Source organism: Haliotis asinina, chromosome 6 (genome assembly GCF_037392515.1).
Source record: "Haliotis asinina isolate JCU_RB_2024 chromosome 6, JCU_Hal_asi_v2, whole genome shotgun sequence".
Lineage (NCBI taxonomy): Eukaryota > Metazoa > Mollusca > Gastropoda > Lepetellida > Haliotidae > Haliotis > Haliotis asinina.
In genome coordinates this window covers 32,760,395-32,780,030 of record NC_090285.1, presented here as the reverse complement: position 1 = coordinate 32,780,030, position 19,636 = coordinate 32,760,395, and the positions used below count along the sequence as shown (strand labels likewise).

At 39.6% G+C, this 19,636-nt stretch overlaps 2 protein-coding genes across 2 annotated transcripts; one reads left to right on the top strand and one right to left on the bottom strand.

Moving 5' to 3' along the window:
* Window positions 1–552: 552 nt before the first annotated feature.
* On the top strand, window positions 553–4,724 carry LOC137286429 (AP-4 complex subunit beta-1-like). Its single transcript, XM_067818285.1, has 2 exons — window positions 553–679; window positions 1,546–4,724. Exons 1-2 carry the CDS (start codon window positions 569–571, stop codon window positions 3,064–3,066), a joined length of 1,632 nt encoding a protein of 543 aa, XP_067674386.1. The 5' UTR covers window positions 553–568; the 3' UTR covers window positions 3,067–4,724.
* A 12,064-nt stretch (window positions 4,725–16,788) lies between these two features.
* On the bottom strand, window positions 16,789–18,465 carry LOC137287794 (neuronal acetylcholine receptor subunit beta-3-like). Its single transcript, XM_067820182.1, has 2 exons — window positions 17,304–18,465; window positions 16,789–16,871 (listed from the first exon to the last, which is right to left on the bottom strand). Exons 1-2 carry the CDS (start codon window positions 18,463–18,465, stop codon window positions 16,789–16,791), a joined length of 1,245 nt encoding a protein of 414 aa, XP_067676283.1.
* Window positions 18,466–19,636: the final 1,171 nt, after the last annotated feature.

Below are 19,636 nucleotides of genomic sequence, written 5' to 3'. Positions count from 1 at the left end.
TTTACTTTATTGTAAAGCCTACCTAGACATAAGAAAAAAGTTTCTGGATAAATACTTGAAACACCCTATATCACAACACAGTTTTATAAACATTATGACTTCAAAAAATATAGATGTTATAAAAAACTTATGCCTATTTTTATATAATGTTGGGAAAATAAGAGATTCTGATGTATTTAGATAAACGCATGTAAATTCTAATTATACCTATGTTTGTATTTTGGGCCACTGGCCTATTACTGAATAAAATGTCTGTCTGTCTGTCTGTCTGTCTGTAATTGTTACATTTTTCCAAATCAGTAAACTATATGCGAAACAAATTTATTGTATTTTTCCACATCCATTCATATGGTAGTATTCTTTCATATATTTCTTGTATACTTCGTTCTTGTCGTTGTTGAAATCATAGACTATCAATATTAATATTTATATGGGTACTTCAACAAACTAGTATTAAATTACTGACAATTTCTGCTCAAAATCACATTCCTGGGCCTTCTATTTCTTCGTTTCGGTTAATAATCTATTTTTATACCACCTGTCATGTGACAAGCTATGCACAGTCAAAATGGCGGCAGCTTCTGTCGGCGACAGACATACAATTGACACTCTTGCAGCAAAAATGAGCAGCCCAGAATGTTTTAATGATTTTGGTTCATGTCGATCAGTCCTGTCTAAAGTAAGAATATCATCTTAATTACTGATGTAATGTTTCGCTTGGGTAATTCGGAAGTAAACGCTAGATGACAGTTCAATTCATGTTGCTGCTAAGTGGAACTTGGAAGCAAATATTCAAAATACGCTCTTACTGGTCGCTAATACATAGATTCTTCATAGCTAGAACATTCTTTAAAAGAAGAAACACGGTGATTTTGCACCGCTTTCAAGAACTTTCGAGTTCAAGACGAACATTTTGTCTCTGAATGCATGAATGGTAGCTCTGTCGATAACTTACATGTCGACCGCTTTAATGAGACGTTCGTTGCGATCCGTCCTCAGTTTTCTTGTTGATCCTATTTTTCAAAGAATGAATAGTGTGCATTGTTTGTTATGTTGCCCCTTTTGGGGACAACATTGTTGTTATTGTATTATTAGCAACCCTGCAGAAGTGCATGTAGTGATCTGTTTTCAGTTTTGGAATAAGTATCCACGAATTTAAGTAACGGTTATGTTAATAAACAACTACAGTAACATTTATAAAAGAAGAGACAATTCATGTGATTTGCCAGGTACTTATTTGATGATATTACTTGTCGATGACTTAATAATTCTTTAGGGCAGCCATCTGTCCAACTTGAGAAAATGTAGATAATGCACGATGACCAGGATGGACCATTATTGCATCATCAAGTACGTTCATCCATTGTACCAAGACTGTCGTGTAGCTGGAGGGGTCATTGTAATGTGCACAAAATGTGCCCTGTCTGATACCAAACTACAGTAATGCATTTACAGCACACTCAGTCTTAGTATACGCCAACAGTTTATACTATGTTTGAGGCTTTGTTACAATAGATCAAATATTGGTTGTTAAATCTTTTGTAGGTAATGACCTTAAGTGCCAACAATGCTGACCTGACACCACTGCTGCCCTCTGCAGTCAAGCTCCTTGCCCACTCAGACATGTGCATGAAGAAGATGGCTGGTCACATCCTTATTCAGTATGGTGCCAATGACCCGGAAATGATACTTCTTGCCATAAATACACTTTTAAAAGACTGTCAGGAAAGTAACCCAATGTTAAGAGGCCTTGCTCTTAAAACTCTTTGTGCCCTAAAGCAGGAATCGGTTCTTGAATTTGCAGACAAGGCTATAAAGAAAGCCTTTTCAGACAAGAGCTCCTATGTAAGAAGGGCAGCTGTAGTAGGAAGTGTCAAAGTTTTTCATTTCAATAGCGGTTATATCCGAGATAGCCATATTATTGACCAGTTGTATTCCATGATTCGAGATCCGGATCCCCTTGTGGTGGTCAACTGCATATCTGCTCTAGAGGAAATACTTCATGATGAGGGAGGCATTGTCCTTAATAGGAATATAGCTCATTATTTGTTAAACAGAGTGAAGGACTTCCCAACGTGGTCGCAAGTCAATATATTTATGGCCCTGAAAAAATACACACCTTCATCAGATGATGAAGTATTTGACATTATGAATGTTATTGATCCATTTCTGAAACATAACAGCTGTACTGTAGTCTGCACCTGTCTTGAACTCTTTCTGCATATTGTACGTCCACTTCCTCATCTGCAAAGTGAAGTATGTAGGAGAGGCAAAGAAGCTTTAGTAAGTCAGCTTGGTTCTGGCAATATTGAGCTTATGTATTCTTTAGTGGATTTTTTGTCTTCTCTTTCTAAGACACTTCTTCAGGTGTTCAGTTCTGACTATCAGTCATTTTTCTGTCGCTACAAAGAACCTCAGTACCTGAAGATAAAGAAGATGAAGTTTCTACCTGAGCTGCTTACCCAGAGCAATGAAAATGCAATTGTTGATGAACTGAGCCTCCACTGCATAGATGGATCTAAGGAAGTGTCAAAATGTGCAGTCAATGCACTAGCCACCATTTCTAGGTCTAACCAGCATCTCAACCAAAGCTGTTTGGAAAAGTTCCAAGGTCTTCTTGAGAGCTCCTCCAGTCATGTGGTATCTAATGTTCTTCAGGTCTTACAGACAATGTCTTTCGAAGACAAGGGCAGGATCAAGAACATCATCTCAATCCTGCTAAACATCCATAAGACTGTTGAAGATGATTCTGGCACTATTGCTCTCCTGCATCTGTTAGGTGCATATGGGCATCACGCTGAGGATGTTCCCTACATTCTAGAAGACTTTGTGGACAGATTTGGGGAGATGGACAACCCAGACCTCAAGGAACAGCTTCTCAACACAGTCATCAAAGTCTTCTTCTTTCGACCTGGAGAGACTCAGTCAATACTAGGGTCACTGTTAGAGGCATGTATCAGTGATTCGGATCGTGCTGTGAGGGACAGGGCACAATTTTACTATAGCCTCCTAGAGGCAGATGTGGAATATGCCAAGTCAGTGGTCTGTGGAGTAGATCCTGAATGAAGACTTGGATGTGAGATAACAACGACTTCAGTATAACTGAAATATGGCACATATTTGTTGGATCATCATTGTGAAAGTATTTCAGTCTAGGTATGTGATAGCAGCTGACTGATTATTGATGTTTGTGATTACTGATTGAGAGTGCTAAACAGGGTTGGAAATTAAAGGTCACATGCAACATAAAACACAACTTTGCAGATTTTAATACCACTTACCAAAACAAATTATCAAAAATGCCAATTCAACTTATAAAGTTGAAAGAAGTGCTATAAAAACGCCTATGAAATCAGAGTTCAAACAATTCACTAATTTCCCCCCAGAAGTGGGTGAAAAAGTGGTTACATTACCTCATAACGCATGCGCAGTGAATAGGTTCATGGAGCTTGAAACAGTTTGCCTGCCTGGAGCTCAGGAGCAGTAGTCTAGTCTTCGTTGTGCACACAAACAAGGGAGGGAGGTAAACCCAAGCATGAAAATTATTTGTTTTTTCTCAGTCAGCAATGCATTTTACAGTGTTCACGATGGTCTTTCAAAGTAACAGGACATTGGGTCTGTCTGACCCAATGAAACTTCACAGGACCCACAGAATTAAATTAAACAAACATTTCAGATTTAACATTTCTTGTAATTGGCATTGAAATTATTAACACTATATGATAACAAACATAAGATTTCTAAACAGCAGTCAAGTGTCACATGGCACAGTTACCAACTTCATACATAGACATTGTGAAATATTCAGTCAGACACTGGGGCTGGTGGGTTGGTGATTTCTATCTGACCACTTGCGAATCTGCCAGATTTGTCAGAGGGTCAGACGCTATTCGTGAACACTGATTTTATATATTGTGAATAAGTGATAACTGTTTTAATTATGTTTGCTTTTTTGGTTGCATGTGATCTTTAGCCAAAAAGATCTGCTTGTCTGAGTAATGATAAATACAGCAATAACTTACACTCAACAACCACTCCCCAGGCCCTGACACACTCTCTCACACAATGTGTGTTAATCCACTAGCATTTCAAGTTAACATCAGCATCAGCTGATCCAAGCGAGCTATCATTTCAATCCTTGTTTTCTCCATGTGTAAATGTAAGCTGCTACTTTGTCAGTCCTGTATGATTAATTTGTGAAACCTTTCTGAAAGTATAAGACTACTTGTTGTAAAATCTGTATATGGTGCAAGTTTACAACACACACGCATGCGCACACGCACGCACACACACACACACACACACACACACACACACACATACACACACACACACACACACACACATAGCAAATAAGTACAGATATTTATGTATGTAACTGAACATATATCCCTGAAGCACACATTGTCAACATTCTACCTTGGCTGCGAGGTCTCTATGATGTCTATGATGGTCTCTATCTGATGTGTTGTTATCATTATCATTATTTGAAAGTGAGTAAGAATGTTTAGTAAATGCCATGATATCTGAATGTGTGTATACATATCATCTCAAGGTTTATCATCTCCTGGTTGAATCTAGCATAGCAGAGTCACATGGTCTAGTCAAAGATGTTCAACTATAACTCAAATAATGCTGTATTCCAGTGTTTCAGATGTTTGTTTATACTGTTATACTTCTTAAAAGAGAGCTGACTCAGCAATAAATATATTCCAACACTGAAACTAGTGAAAGAGTAGTTTTTGTTTACTCTTGCATCACACATTCACAAACAAAGTTTTTATACATTTTAGGCAACAGAACAAAATGAATCTCATCCTTTGCCCTTAGTTATATACTTTCTAATAAGAAAATATTCAGATCGATCTGAATGGTTACCATGATCATGAGATAAATCATAAAGACCAAATGAGGCATTGTTTTTTCTTGATAGTGTGAAGCAGTTATCAATTTCGTCCATTGGAGACATGACTGTGCCTGAATCATTTGGAAAAGGATTACAAACACATAGACGTTGCAAAAGTTTAGATGTACAATACAGACACACTTTATGGATAACAACTTCTTTATTTTTACTAATGTGTGGATTACGCAAGATGAAGCAAGTCTAGGTTTCCTCAAAGTCTTCCCTTCACAGCAGGCCTCCTTTTTGGACTGACATTCTGAAAATATGTTGTGTTTTAAGTGAGTTATTTTGTATTTTATAGAATTACATTAGAAACCCTTCAATACCAATGCCAAAGACAGTACACTTCAAGCCTATCACTCAGCCCACCTGCTGGCGTCAGCGTTTACCCTAGATACTTCATCGGGTTTGAACGGAATTAGTGCTATAGTATCAGGTGACTGCATGTAAGTGTACAGTACGTTTGTGTTTTAATTCTTGTATTTTCAGTAAAATCGTGAGTACAGCCAGTGCCATTACATATTTTAATCCCCATGCCACGTTTCTTTGTATTTCTTAACTATCGCAGTTCACGTGGAAAATATTTTACGGGCGCGTCATTGAATATCATAAAGGGTAGAAAACTGTTACCGCCTTTTTTGCTGAGGTTTATCTCTGAGGTACAAAGCATACTTCCCTTGCACACTCATAAAAGTGAACTTGATCTTTCTTCATGTACATTTATTAGCAAACATGTATTTTCTAAGAAGGGCGCCTCGCTTTGTATCAGAAATTCAGAGATTTATTTAAAGGCTGTTTAAAGTGACATTCATTCATGCATTCTACCTGTGATGGTCCGGGTTGTCTTCAGTTATCCATGTTTGTCCTAAGAGACTCGCTGATTTGTTTGACATATGTCATCGTATCCCAAATGCGTAAATCGTTACTCACGTTGTTGTCACTGTATTGTCTGGTCCAGACTCGATTATTTACAGACTGCCGCCATATAGCTAGAATATTGCTGAGTGCGGCGTAAAACTACTCTCCAGTTAAACCATTATGTTGATGGAAAGGTTTGGTCGTTCCCGATGTGTTGCGATCGATGCTCATGATGTTTATCGCTTGTCTGGTTCAGACTCATTCATTTACATACTGGCACCATGTAACTGGAATACTGCTGACTGTGCGTTTAACAACCATAACTACCCAGGTATGTAGCAATAACGATAAGGTGTCTATATGCAATTAATGAAACGAGTCACATTTGGGGATTACCGTAGATCTGGCAAACGACACATTTAGGCAGCTGTCCCCGAAATCAGTTTGCCCCTAAATTTTCATAACACCGGTTTACAAATGGATAGTCTTGAGGATTCTTTAACTAACTGACATATTGATATAACCACACACATATTTGACATAATTCATATTTATGGATAAAAAAACCCCACATACAACAACAACAATCAAACACCATTTCCTGGTTTGTCTTATTTTCTCAACGCGATACCTGGTAACTACAACGTGAGGATTTCGACTTAAAAAGACTATGCAAGTTTTAACGCAAGGGTCAACATAACAGTGTTAAATCATGTTAACCCCGAAATTTCCTGCACACCCTTAATCTTGAACAATAAAAGCGACTGGAAGTATACCCGTTCCTGGTCACTGAATGTTTGAACCCAAATGTTACAAAATCAGTTCACTTGACTCAGTGCATGGACGTTTCAGGCCTGCATTTTGATAAAACACTGAAATGTTCAAAAGGAACACGCAAAACAGCACAAACAATAAACGATGCACCACAGCCTTCATTAACTAAATGAGTTTGTTTCCATGAAATCTTAGACCGGGGTCGACTCACCTTGTGGGTACAATGTGTGTAGGTGTAGCCCATTTCTGGGGCCCCAATCCCCAACCCCATGCTATTGCTGAAATATCGCTAAAGGCGACGTAAAACTACACTCACTCACTCACTCACTCACTCGTGATCTCTGTGATTACCATGTGCTCTTATAGAACACACGATTTTTTTCAGACCAAAATAAACGTTCTGTGCCCGTGTGACGCATGCATGTAAAACCCTAGACGGTGTCTGTAAGCTACATCGGTTATGTTTGCCTTGACTTGCATAGGTATCTAGGATAGTGGTGGTCCGGTTATTTGAAATAATCTAAGATCGGTCGCAACTGCTAAACGACCATGCAGTCGATCGTGTTTTCTTATACGCGAACACAAACAATTCTTGAACACTTGTTTGCATTAACAATATTTAAAATATAAGGTTGGATTTGTCTGTCATTAATTTCACATTTCATAAGCAGCACAAGCGCGTTCCTAGTCATATTTGAATTTATCTTCAAGACCCCAGGCAATTTATGTTCCTGAAGTACTAATGTTCCTAATGACGCCTGCCAATTGTTTCCGATGATTGATCAGCTGTACTGAACCAGTCAGTCATCAATTAGGAGCTTTTAACAAATACTACGCTAACGTATAACAACCAGTAGTTTAAATACCAATTTCTAAAAAATATATTTATAACTGACAGGCGTCCTTACATGTTCTATCCACTTATCTAGGCTTGCCTCTTGAAAGGATGGGACTGAATATTCATCCAATGTTTCAGAATTCAGCACAGCCTTGGAGGAAAGCTAATGTTTGCTCATAGTTCAAATGTACACTCGTGAATCACATAAATGTGACCATAAGGCATATCGGAACCTAATATTCTAATTATTCTGAAATGTGATTTTATTTCTTCCAAGGCCAAGCAAAGCGGCCATCGTCCCGACCGCAGTTTGACATTGTTTACATCTCGTGACACGAACTATTTTAGACGTCATTAGTAGGTGTTGCACGCGTAAATCATGCGTGAGCCGTCCCGGACAGAGTGTACATGAGTGGAGGGGATGTAACTTCTGCGCACTGGACCAAATTGCCTGTTCCACGCACACTTTTTGTTGTCTAGTGTACCTCTATCTTGAAAGTGAGTCAAGGCCTTTCGTGTGATAGTTTCCACTGTATATTTGGACATAAACAGTGGCCTTCGGTGATAAGATCCAACGTGATTGGACACAGCGACCTCGCCATTGTTGTGTGACGTAGACAGTCACGGTGTTGACATGTTGTGTCTGCATGGATCTCGTGTTAATTATTTGATTTGTAGGTTAGCGCGTGAAGTACGAAGGTGAAGCGGCATAAATTACACATGAACTCAAGTACGTACGAACTCGGGTCAGTGTCAGTCATCTTTTCAGAAAATGATTAAGTATGAATTTTATCATTTAGGCAATACGTGTTCAAGTCACATGAGGTGAATGTCATACAATATGCCTTAGTCAGAGAATTTCAGTGTGGATGTTTCTTAAAAGAAAACACCAATGAATGCACATCAGTTTCCGATTAGTGTTAAATGAGTTGAGAATATTGAGCAAAGCTAATTGTGTGCATGTATATATACTGAGGGAAACAAATAAGGTATCACATGAAAGCACAAGTGTTCCTATATTTTTGTCCACGTTTCTTTTCAAGATGTGCGATGGACCTGGACCAAAATAAACACTTGTGCTTTCATGCGATCCCTTGTTTGTTTCCGCCAGTATATTTACACACTCTTCGTGAATATGTATTTCTTGGATGCTGACTGTCGATAAATATATGATGACAATGTCAAATCACAGCGAGTCGACAGATTGGGGTTTATGAATAATAGTACATAAAATTCATGCATTCAACGTTTGTCTATAATTGTCTGTAGAAATTCAGCTTCGGTATATGCGTATTATGCGGTACTGTTTGTTTTTCAGTTATTTTTTTTTAAAAAAACAAAACACCAAACTGATGAAATGCACTGCAAACATTTTCTACAATAATGGAAAGGCGATCCGAAAACTACCGTCCATATTAAACACGCTTATACCGCATAAATAGAACCTTTTGGGAAAATGGACGTACGCAAGGCATAAAACAATAGTGAAACATTTAAAAGTAGAACTGATGAACGAATTTTGCATTCAATCCAGTATTTTATTTTCTGTACGAGGACTTGTCTAACGTATGGTCTATGTGGAAGGTATATATACTGGTCGTCAAGGACATTGCAATCTTGCGATATGGTCGCCGCCAGACATCGACTTTCAGGAATCTCTACAGCCAGGCACTTTTGCAGATTTTGAAGACATTTAGTAAGTCAGTTCTGGTTAGAGAAAACATATTTGAATTTGCCCAATACGAAGCGAAGAAAAGTAAACAAAATGAATCTTTAGGCCGTTATTTATCACGATGTCAACACGTTCCGTTGTATTCCAGTTGTCTCTGCGATAAATAACATGTGAAAATCCAATTTCTTGAAGAATCTAGAAACGTTCTTTGGAAAATACCTTTGTTCAATATGGTGGGTTCAGGTTCCGACCATCACGAAATGTGGGCTACATGCGTAATGTCGGCCAGCGCTTTTGAAGGAAATTCCAGCACGGAGTTCAGACACTTGACCCTGTTCTATTTACGCGACAGGGTACTATCACTCACTGTGTGAATGAACGAAACTGTCTACACTGAAACGTAACATTGCCCTGTGACAACCAGGTCAAGTCGTACACCTACACTGCTCAACAGACAAACGTGGCTATGTTATCACCGCGATTTTCTGGTGGGTCAGTCAGTTTGTGAACGGAACACTGCACCTTAGCGTAGACGCAGATTACAATTTTAGAGTGTTAGGGGCGGTGAGAGTAGCCTAGTAGCGCTCGCTCGTCACGCTATGACCCGGGTTCAATTCGCGACATGGGTACAATGTGTGAAGCCGTGTCCCCCGCCGTTGTATTGTTGGAATCTTGCTAAAAGTGGCTTAAAACTCAATTCACTCTCTTTTAAGTGAAGGAGAAATGGGATGTAACCACGTGCATATGGCTAGCTGCTTATACTCGTAGTACAGACTGATGCCGGGTTACAGTGCTGGACCACCGAGGACCAAGTCACGGTGCAACAGGCTATCCCACTCAGACGCTGTATACTAACTCCTTGCGGTTCTTGTTTTATTTTTTTTTTTAGTCAATGCTTGGTACCAGGCAGGGTAGCAATAAATACCATATTTTAAAATGTCTGGTAATATGTCAAGGACTCCACTCTACAATATATCGGATGCTCTCCATTTTTCAGTGTCAAGAAAATGCAGAACACAACGCGTAGGCCGGCTAAGATAACTGTCTAGTGGCCCGAGCCAGCCTTATATTTGATGGCCTTCTTCAATGTTGAGTATGAGAAAATGTGTTCCAAACCAGCGGTTTGGAATGCCATGTTATATTTTGCTTGGAAAACTGTTTCTCTTGTAGTTACGATCACATGCTATGTTAGAAGTTGTTCACTGGTCACGAAGGGGACATGGGTTGATGTACCCTCGATGTTTGTTTATGTTCCCCTCGCCCTCCGGACTCAGGGAACGGTGTGATTCCCCTCCTTAGTATGCACAGGGACTACATTTGAACGTGTTGTCAAAATTTAATTAATGGAATGCGAGGCAAACCTTTTCGTAACCATCGCTAAATTTTGCAGACTATACAAGAAAAACAAATTTAGAGTTATCTCCCTTCCATCAATTTGCATTCGCAAAACATCGGTAATTTTCATGGATCATGCGTGATTCAATATTATTCGAGATAAAGAAGTACTACCATGAAGTACGCATGAGCTGCCATTGTCAGCGGGGTACATTGCAGTGCACACCGCTTGTAAAGGGGGTACTTTGAAAATAATAGAAGAAAAAAACCCGACATTTATGTGTGAGGTAAGATAATGTGCATTATGAACCATTTCTCTAGTCAAATAGTTTTTTGGCAAACAAACTGTGCAGCTTCTTAACAGTCATTTGGTCTTTTATATTGTGGAATGTGGATGCAACTGATCCAGAATTGTGTTATCTGACTTATAGTTAGCAGACTAGATTTGTGAATATACATATGCGCGTTTCTTTCCTTTTTTATGAGTGTACATCCGGTCGTGTACTTACTTGTTTGTGTGTATTTTCATAGATTTCTTCAGATACAATTCAGTGTCAATAAATTGTCTACTGTTGGATTACGGATGAGATTTGTGTACCGTGTTTTGTATGTGTGTGTGTAGTTGACGGCGAGGAGTGTATTCTACTCTCTCAAATGTGATGACATAACATGCTACGGACCCGTGAAGGTCCCGGGGTAGACTAGGCCTTCAGCAACCCATGCTTGCCATAAAAGGTGACTATGCTTGTCGAGGCGACTAACGGGATCGGGTGGTCAGACTAGCTGACTTGGTTGACACATGTCATCGGTTCCCCATTGCGCAGATCGATGCTCATGTTGTTGATCACTGGATTGTCTGGTCCAGACTCGATTATTTACAGACCGTCGACATATAGCTGGAATATTGCTAAGTGCGACGTAAAACTAAACTCACTCACTCACTCACTCACATGCTACGTGTGTGCGGCTACGTGACTTCCAGAACCTTAGGAAAACATTGTAGACACTGGATGGCTTTAAACTCTCTAAGGTGCCCCACGGAGAATACTACACGAGGTCTCATTACGTACGAATTATACGAAACGAGTGCCCTTCCTATAGTCTGACCGAGCGAAAGTGTAATTCGTATGTAATGAGACTGAGTGTGGTATGTTATTTATTACCCGAATCTAGCATACATTAAACTGACAAACTAGCTTATTTTTGTTATTTTCATGGTTTCAAACAGTAACCGGTTTCATAAAGAGATTTGCGCAACACTTTTAGCATGATGTGTCAAACTGTAATAATGTCACTACCCGCTTTAGTAACCGACGTCACGATGCATGTCAGCTATCCTCTAATCGCACAGTGTGAAACAGTAAACTACTCCGTAGCACCCCGTTTCCTGGTTTGCAGTCGCTTCTTTCAGCTAATATCCCCGCTGGAAACGTTTGTTTTTCGATGCACATATAACGCCTCTGTCCGACTGACAATTAAACACTTACATGGCAACTTTCGCAATGTTTACATTCCCACAATGCATATAGGTTGTAGAATGAATGAATTCATATGGTTGTTATGAATGGAAATGTAGTTCCGTCACAACGTGACGTAATTGAGAGGTCATCAGTATCCAATCAAGCCGTTACGACACAGGTCAACCCGATGCGACACTCGTGTGACGTACGAGATTAGTATCCAACTACCCATACGTTCAGTTTCTTGCCTGGTGAGGTCAATCTTTTTCAATCTTTTTCTGGTGTGGTTCCGACATGATGTCGGGGAAGTCAGCGGTTTGATTGGCCGAGAGCTTGCGACTTGTAGTAGCAATTAGGACAAGTCTTATGTCTTACAACTTTACAACTACTGTAGTTACATAGTCATTACGATTAGGGTGTTCTCACGTTGCAACTGTGTTGTTACGACAAGTCGCAACATGAGAACGGGCCCTAAAAAAGCACACCTTTGCTTCCCCTGTCTGTGCCAGTAGCGCAATCTGTTCGTGGGCTGCCAAATAGTAAGTGTTTAATATTTCTGTTGTTTCAAGTTTTTCCCCACATTAAACCGACGCACCGTGAAATGACTGGAATTGTGTTGAAATGAATCCATCTAAAATTTGAATCAGTATGAGAGGCACATTTTGCTCGAATGTGAAATGTAACCATTCTCTGTATCACGATGGGACTAGTGTTCACACTTTCGTACAAGTATGTCTGATAGATTTAAGACTCTGGCAGTCTGTCCCTTTATTTGAAAATACAACAATATACTCAGAGTTTTGTTTATGGCACACAGATTTCGTTGCATTATACAAACCAATTAATATTGTAAAATATGCTTGCACATCTCGTGTTCAATAGTTCTGTGGTAAATTCAGATTTATGTTTAAAATAGGGATATATACAAATTGAATTTGATAATTCTATCTTCGTACCTTCGACTCTCCAAACATTAGCAGAGAGCTGTGTTTGTAACCGTAGACAGTTTACAATGTTGTTATTAATGTTATCGTAGAACACACGAACACACACAACATTCACTTGTCTTTAAGCAAATGTAATCGAAAAAGAAAAGGATATAACTAGTCTCCTGAGTAATCGGTGAATTCATCAGAAACCAGAATATCAGATAAGCCTCAACTTGTCGACGAAGATTCCAAACGTGAAGCAACTTGATTAAAAATTTTGCATTTTTATATGAAACTTGTCTCGTCATCAACGTCTTTTAAAGGCTGAAATGATATTGATGGAACGTTAAAGTGCAACTCACCCGGGAATGTAATATGTATTAATATGTAAATGTAATATGAATGTAATATGTATTGATATGTAAACACGAAGTTGGAGTGTCCTTTATCTGTGGAAACTGTTCTTGGCCTAAAGGGACACTTAGCTTAGTTATATCCCAGTAGTTTCACACCTCAGTTGCCAGACCAAAGGAAAGGCTGTGTTATGTGTAACTCCTTCAAGACCACATTGTGAGGATACTTTTAAAATCCCCTCTGTTAATCTGGGGGCATGTCATTATATATGACAATATGGGGTCCTTTTATGATCAGGTGAAATAATATATTATAAGCCGGTATACACGGGTCATATATTATTACCTTCTGTGAGTGCTTTGACGGGCAATTAGAAGTACGGAAGCACTGAAGGGACGTGATGAAATAACATTTATCTTGAGCGCACAAGTTAATAACTCCCCTCGCGTGGATAACTGCTGCAACCCTCCTCCTCATGCTGGAAATCAAATGCTGAATGCGCATCATTGGAATCCTCTGCCATTCCTCATGAAGAGCCTAGGCTAATTCCTGTAGATTTTAAATACTTCATTTCACCTTTCTATACCCCTCAGTCGCTTGTACCATGACAGAACTTTAGCATGAAAAGCATGCATTTGAATCAGCACGTGAATGTCATGCTAACTACATGTGTATTTAAACATTGAGTGTTATGCTAGATTCTACAACTGATGTCTGGTGTATTGGAAGTAAAGTCGACCTCTTACAGGGAACTATAGTCTGTAGTCTGGGTTTGGCGGTATCAGTAACTATTTCCTAACATGGGTACAATGGCAGTTTAACTCTGTACAATATCGTCCTGATTTTTTTATCCATTAGTATGTCCATGTATAGCACACATACCGACTATATTCCTTACTAAAATACCACGTTCAACACCATCCGGGTCTAACACTCTTAACAACGACCGTGCAGCCTCCTGTTTCTCGTTTAAACCGCACTGGATACATTTTTTACGCATCCAACCAGCAAATCTGGTATCTGGTGCGACAGATCGACATGCACCTCAGAATACGTTTCACGTGGCATGCTTAACGATAAAATATCGTGATTTTTTACAAGAAGATGTGTTACATGTGTGTATTGGAACCCAAAAGTGAAATAAGCTGGAATAAACTCGCATCTCCGGTCCTATATTGCTTCGACATGAACTGCTTACTCAGCAGTATCTCAAGATGCTAGGTTGAGTTGAGTGTATTAACTTGTGGACTCAACATATTAAATTGTGCACTCAACATACTACCTCGTACGCTCAAGATAAATTATATTTCGTCAGGTCAGAACAGAAGTCAAATATTTTCTGGATATCAATTTCTTTATTTGCTGTGACACGTCGTTTTAAGGTGCACACTGCAAGGAAGTGGAGTGCTGAGAAACCAGGTAGTTTCTAGATTCCAGGTACCTGGTAGAAACCTGGGGGGGGGGGGGGGTGACTGAGTTCTATCGCCTGTGGTAATACCAACGAGAAGTGCAGATTTAAAGCAAACAAAATGGCATTCTGTGTAATACATACTAAGCATAATGAACATACTAGTCCCATAACGGAATATATCACAATACATATACGACGCAAATACAGGTAATATATCTACATGCTTTGTTCTTGTGTATAGTACTGGACACCTGTTAGCCTATGCCTTGGTAACAGTGTGAGTCACTGGACCGCTAGCCCGTCGTTCGTCGTTAGTTAGAATCGTCTCGGACCAGTAAATCACCACAGTTACTCGTGTAATTGCCTAGTGAATTTTCATGAGGTCATCTTGTAAATGTATCAGTTTCTCTGACTCCTTAAGTTACGCTTTCCAGCCAAAGGTTATGACCCGAAATGTTCATCATGTTAGCGGCTCAATGATGACACATTTATCATTAATTTATTAGAGCATTCAGACAGCTGTTTTCTTATTTGCTTTTTATGGTATTTTACCTTTTTTCTCTGATCGTTTGCTTAGTTTCTACATTCACATTTTGGGCACGTGTCTTTGAGGTATTATTGCTAACCCGACTGGGTTTCAAAATTTGGAAACTATTTCGCACTCGGCTTGGTAATCCCCTCAGTCATGATCTGTGACTATAAGCTTTCATCGTCGTATTCAAATTGTGTAGACTGATGCTCGTGCTGTTGATCACTGGATTGTCTGGTCTACACTCGACTATTAACGGACCGTGGTAATATATCTGGGCCTAGAATTTCGAAGCTCTCTTTGCGCAGAGATAGTCATTCTTAGCGCTATGAGAACTTCGAAAATTTAGGCCCTGGAATATTGCTGAGTGCAGAGTAAAACTAAACTCTTTTTTAAAAAGTGCTCAATAATATTACCAAAGGCATACTGTCATATTTACTATATCGTGTTGATATGCACTAGTTGTTTACATGGGTGACGACGCTGAACCTATACAACAACCGTTGCAATGAACGTGACTCAGCCGAAGTACCAATATACATTGTGTAGATACAAGCACAATATTCAGTGTCAAGGACATACTTCCTTGGTTAAACAGGAAGTTGAGATAACTTCAGCAATGTGATACCTAAATACCCAAATATTCTGCATCGCTACTTTCTCGCATACACATTAACACAGCGTAAAACATGGCAGATAAAACACTTAGGATGCCAAATGGTGGAGACAAATGTGCACCATTTTGAAAATCTAAAATGGCTTGAAAATCATGAATGAGAGTTAACATCCCCATACATATTCAAGACCGACATGTGGGAACAAAATCGAAATAAAATAACAATTTGTCAGAAAACTAGTTGAAAACGAAAACAGAGAACTGGCCATTACGATGAATACTAAAGTCACAGATACTGTTTCAAGATATGTGAACACCTCCAAGTTCTGACTGAGATAAAGGCGAACTATCTTTTGTTAACAGACTTCGTATACAATAACATATAAATTGAATTAAAGCATCTTGAATGAGCATGTGGGAAAATCACCAGTTCAGATGGACATTTGCCTATGAAAGGGAGGTGAACATCGAGTTTCTGCAAATATCGAGGTAAAAGCGTAATTTTCCTTGTTTGGACAATGATATGCCTATGGAGGTAAAACAGCTTAAATAATGATAGCTCATGAAGGATTTTGTTTGGACCGAGATGTTATATCGGGACAACCGAGATCACAGCTCGACACAACGGTGCTTGACTATAATCGATAAATACATATCAGTTGATAGTGTATTGTTGTTTTAAGACAGAAAACATGGAATCAACTCTTATGCATGGTTACTGAAATGATTCACCAGAAAACTAGGATAACACATGTATGGTCATAAACATGTTGACACAATTATTAGGAGATCACTTTCTCATTATTCGTTTGCTTTGCTGTTACATGGAGGAAGAGAGCTGACCCAGTGCGGATGAAGACAGCAGTAAAGCTGACATTACGTGGAGGAGGAGAACTGACCCTGTGCGGATGATGAAGACAGTAGTAAAACTGGTTCTACATCGAGGTAGAAAAATGACGCAGTGCGGATGAAGACAGTAGTAAAGCTGGTGTTACACGGAGGAAGAAAACTGACCCTGTGCGGGCGATGAAGACAGTAATAAAGCTGGTATTACGTGGAGGAAGAGAGCTGACCCAGTGCGGATGAAGACAGTAGTAAAGAAATTGTTACGTGGGGGAAGAGAACTGACCCAGTGCGGGTGATGAAGACAGTAGTAAAGCTGGTGTTGCGTGGAGGAAGATAGCTGACCCTGTGCGGATGATGGAGACTGTGGTAAAACTGAAATTACATGGAGGAAGAGAGCTGATCCAGTGCGGATGAAGACAGTCGTAAGGCTGGTGTTACATGGAGGAAGAGGGCTGACTCTGTGCGGATGATGAAGACAGTAGTGAAACTATGATCGATTGTTAAACAAGTTTTATCCTAAGTTCAATAAAATTCGGAGGTTTAAATGTTCAATTGGCAAATGCAAAAGGTAGAATTATTAGATTTAGATTATTAGTATTAGATATACGTTTTTTGTTTGAAGTGAAATTCATCGGTACGTTTTCACTGTAAACAGACTATAGTGCGGTTGTTATCACAGTGATGGAGTTTGTTTAAGTGGAGTAAAGTGGACATTATATCACCATAAAGAAAGTGATATTGACAACAATAAGTGACAGAAAAATAAGAAACATACATCCAACATCTAAACTGCTGGCAATATCCGTCCACGAAACACGTTGCCTACTTGGGCAGCTATCTGCTAACTGAACCCCGTTGGTTGATTGACAGTTCACAGAGGTCACAGAATCTTGCTGTTGAGTGAAGCTGTTCTGCGCTGGGACGACGCGTTTCTTGACCTGTCGTAACTTCCAGCAAGTAGTTCGTGTTATCCAAGATGGAATAGGTCTAGAGTCCGAGATGGCTGAGATCTTGAGAATGAGGATTGTCATGACAACTGACAGAACACTGATAGCTAACAGGGTGGTGATGTAGATGGACAGAAAGGAGATTTGCACAGACGACCGTGGGAGAGTATCTCCAAGAACACTCAGAAATACCACAAAGGACAACATGACGGACATTGTGAAGCTCACCCTGTCTCCATTCTCCTTAGGCAAGGCAAACACAAATGGTATCAAAGAAGATAAAAACATTATAGGGAGAAGAAGATTGAGGACATAATATGAAGGATATCTTCTCATTTTCATGACAATAGCCACGTTGTCCCCGTCTACCTGTTTCGAAATATTTACAATTTCCCACTCACTGTTCGGGGTGGCATCTGTCATATCTGCGGAATGATCGGGTACCAGAAGACGCACTTCGTCGTTGGAAAGCCATAGTCCAACAATGATCATACAAATCTGAGAGTCAAACGGAAAATAAGTGACGTCTAACTTACAACGTGTCTTGTAAACGTCTCCCGGGGACCAGCTGACGTGTCCGTCATGACGTACATACACCAAGAGATCATCATATCCCATAACCCTCCTTTCCTTCAAGGTGTTTGTGATCATGAGGTGAGGAAGCCATGTTTCTTTCTGCTTGAAATACACCCCAGTGGTACTGTATTCATTCACGTCCCAAGCCAATCGGGCATCTGTCCAGTCAACATCCAGCCATCCGCCTACAGTTAAGGACTGGTCCTTCTCGTTTAGATCCACCAGGGTTTCTAAATTAAAATCGATTGTAACGTTGATAGTTGTGCCGTTTATTACCGGTGGGACATTCCGAATGTAACCCATCATCAACGCCTTGGAAAGCTTGCTCTGAATGTTCATAGTATCAGCATTCGTTGGTATCACCAGACCAGCGAGGTAGGACCACAGTATGATTTGAGCTAACAAGAATTTCATAGTTGGTTAAATGACAGGCTAACATATGTCCATCTTAAATGATGATTATCATTCATTAACAATTAATCAGACACCACGGGAGACATTCCAGTAAACCGTTCCAGCGGAGTACCACTCAATAGTGTGCGGTGAAACATCTCTTACTCTTGATCTGATCCTATGGCAGTACTTGTATACCCCATTTCACAATTGTCGCTGAGTTATGTTATATATTTGTCGTGACTCAGCACTCAGCAATATTCCAGCTTTACGGCGACGATCTGCAAACTGAAGTGGACAGTAAACACAATGCCTGTTGTTTAAAGCGTTCATTCCCCATATGGGTACAATATGTAAAGCCCATTTCTGGTTTCCCCCGCCATGGTAATGCTTCAGTATTACTGAAAACGGCGTGCAACTAAAGTGTTCTTCAACAACATTGTAGGAAAAGAAATATCCTCACTTAATACGATACGGACTATCATGGCTGATTTCCGTTGTCATTGCAGTTTGATTCATTAGCGTGTGTTCTTTTCGATAACTTAGTTTTTCTTGCAAGTGTAATTGCTATTCGAATTCACTCCACCCCCCACCCCCCACCCCCCACGACAGAGATGACGTTTACATACGACTTTAGGTAAATATTTGTACATGATTAATCACGGGAAATGCTTCCGAAGAATTAACAATGCTCTCATTCCTATATGCCGTGGGAGAACAAACTACAACACCTTCTGCTGTCTGTCCTTGAAGAAATACAACTGAATCCTTCACATAAACATATATCATCTGATTTAATGCCTCCAAAATATAGACTGTTATTCCACACGGCAGTTATAATTTTAATGACCAATTAGGATATATGAGACAGTCATAGAAAAGAAATCTGCATCAACTGTTTTATTTCTTGGTTCAAAGTTAACGATTTTGACTGACAGCAGAAAAATGTTGCAGAAGAAAAAATCATTTTGTGAAAAATGTACCGTTCAAAAATGATGACAAACAATTTACATCGAGACACGATGTAAATCATGGGCAGGTAATGACCCACCATTGATTCCACCGAAATGGAAACAGTTGTGGTCTCTGCCTAGACTAACACTTAGCCCCGGAATATATAATTTTGATTGCAACAAATAATCCCCACTTAAATTGAAAGGGAGCCCTAAGGAGACCAGAGATTCAGATCCTG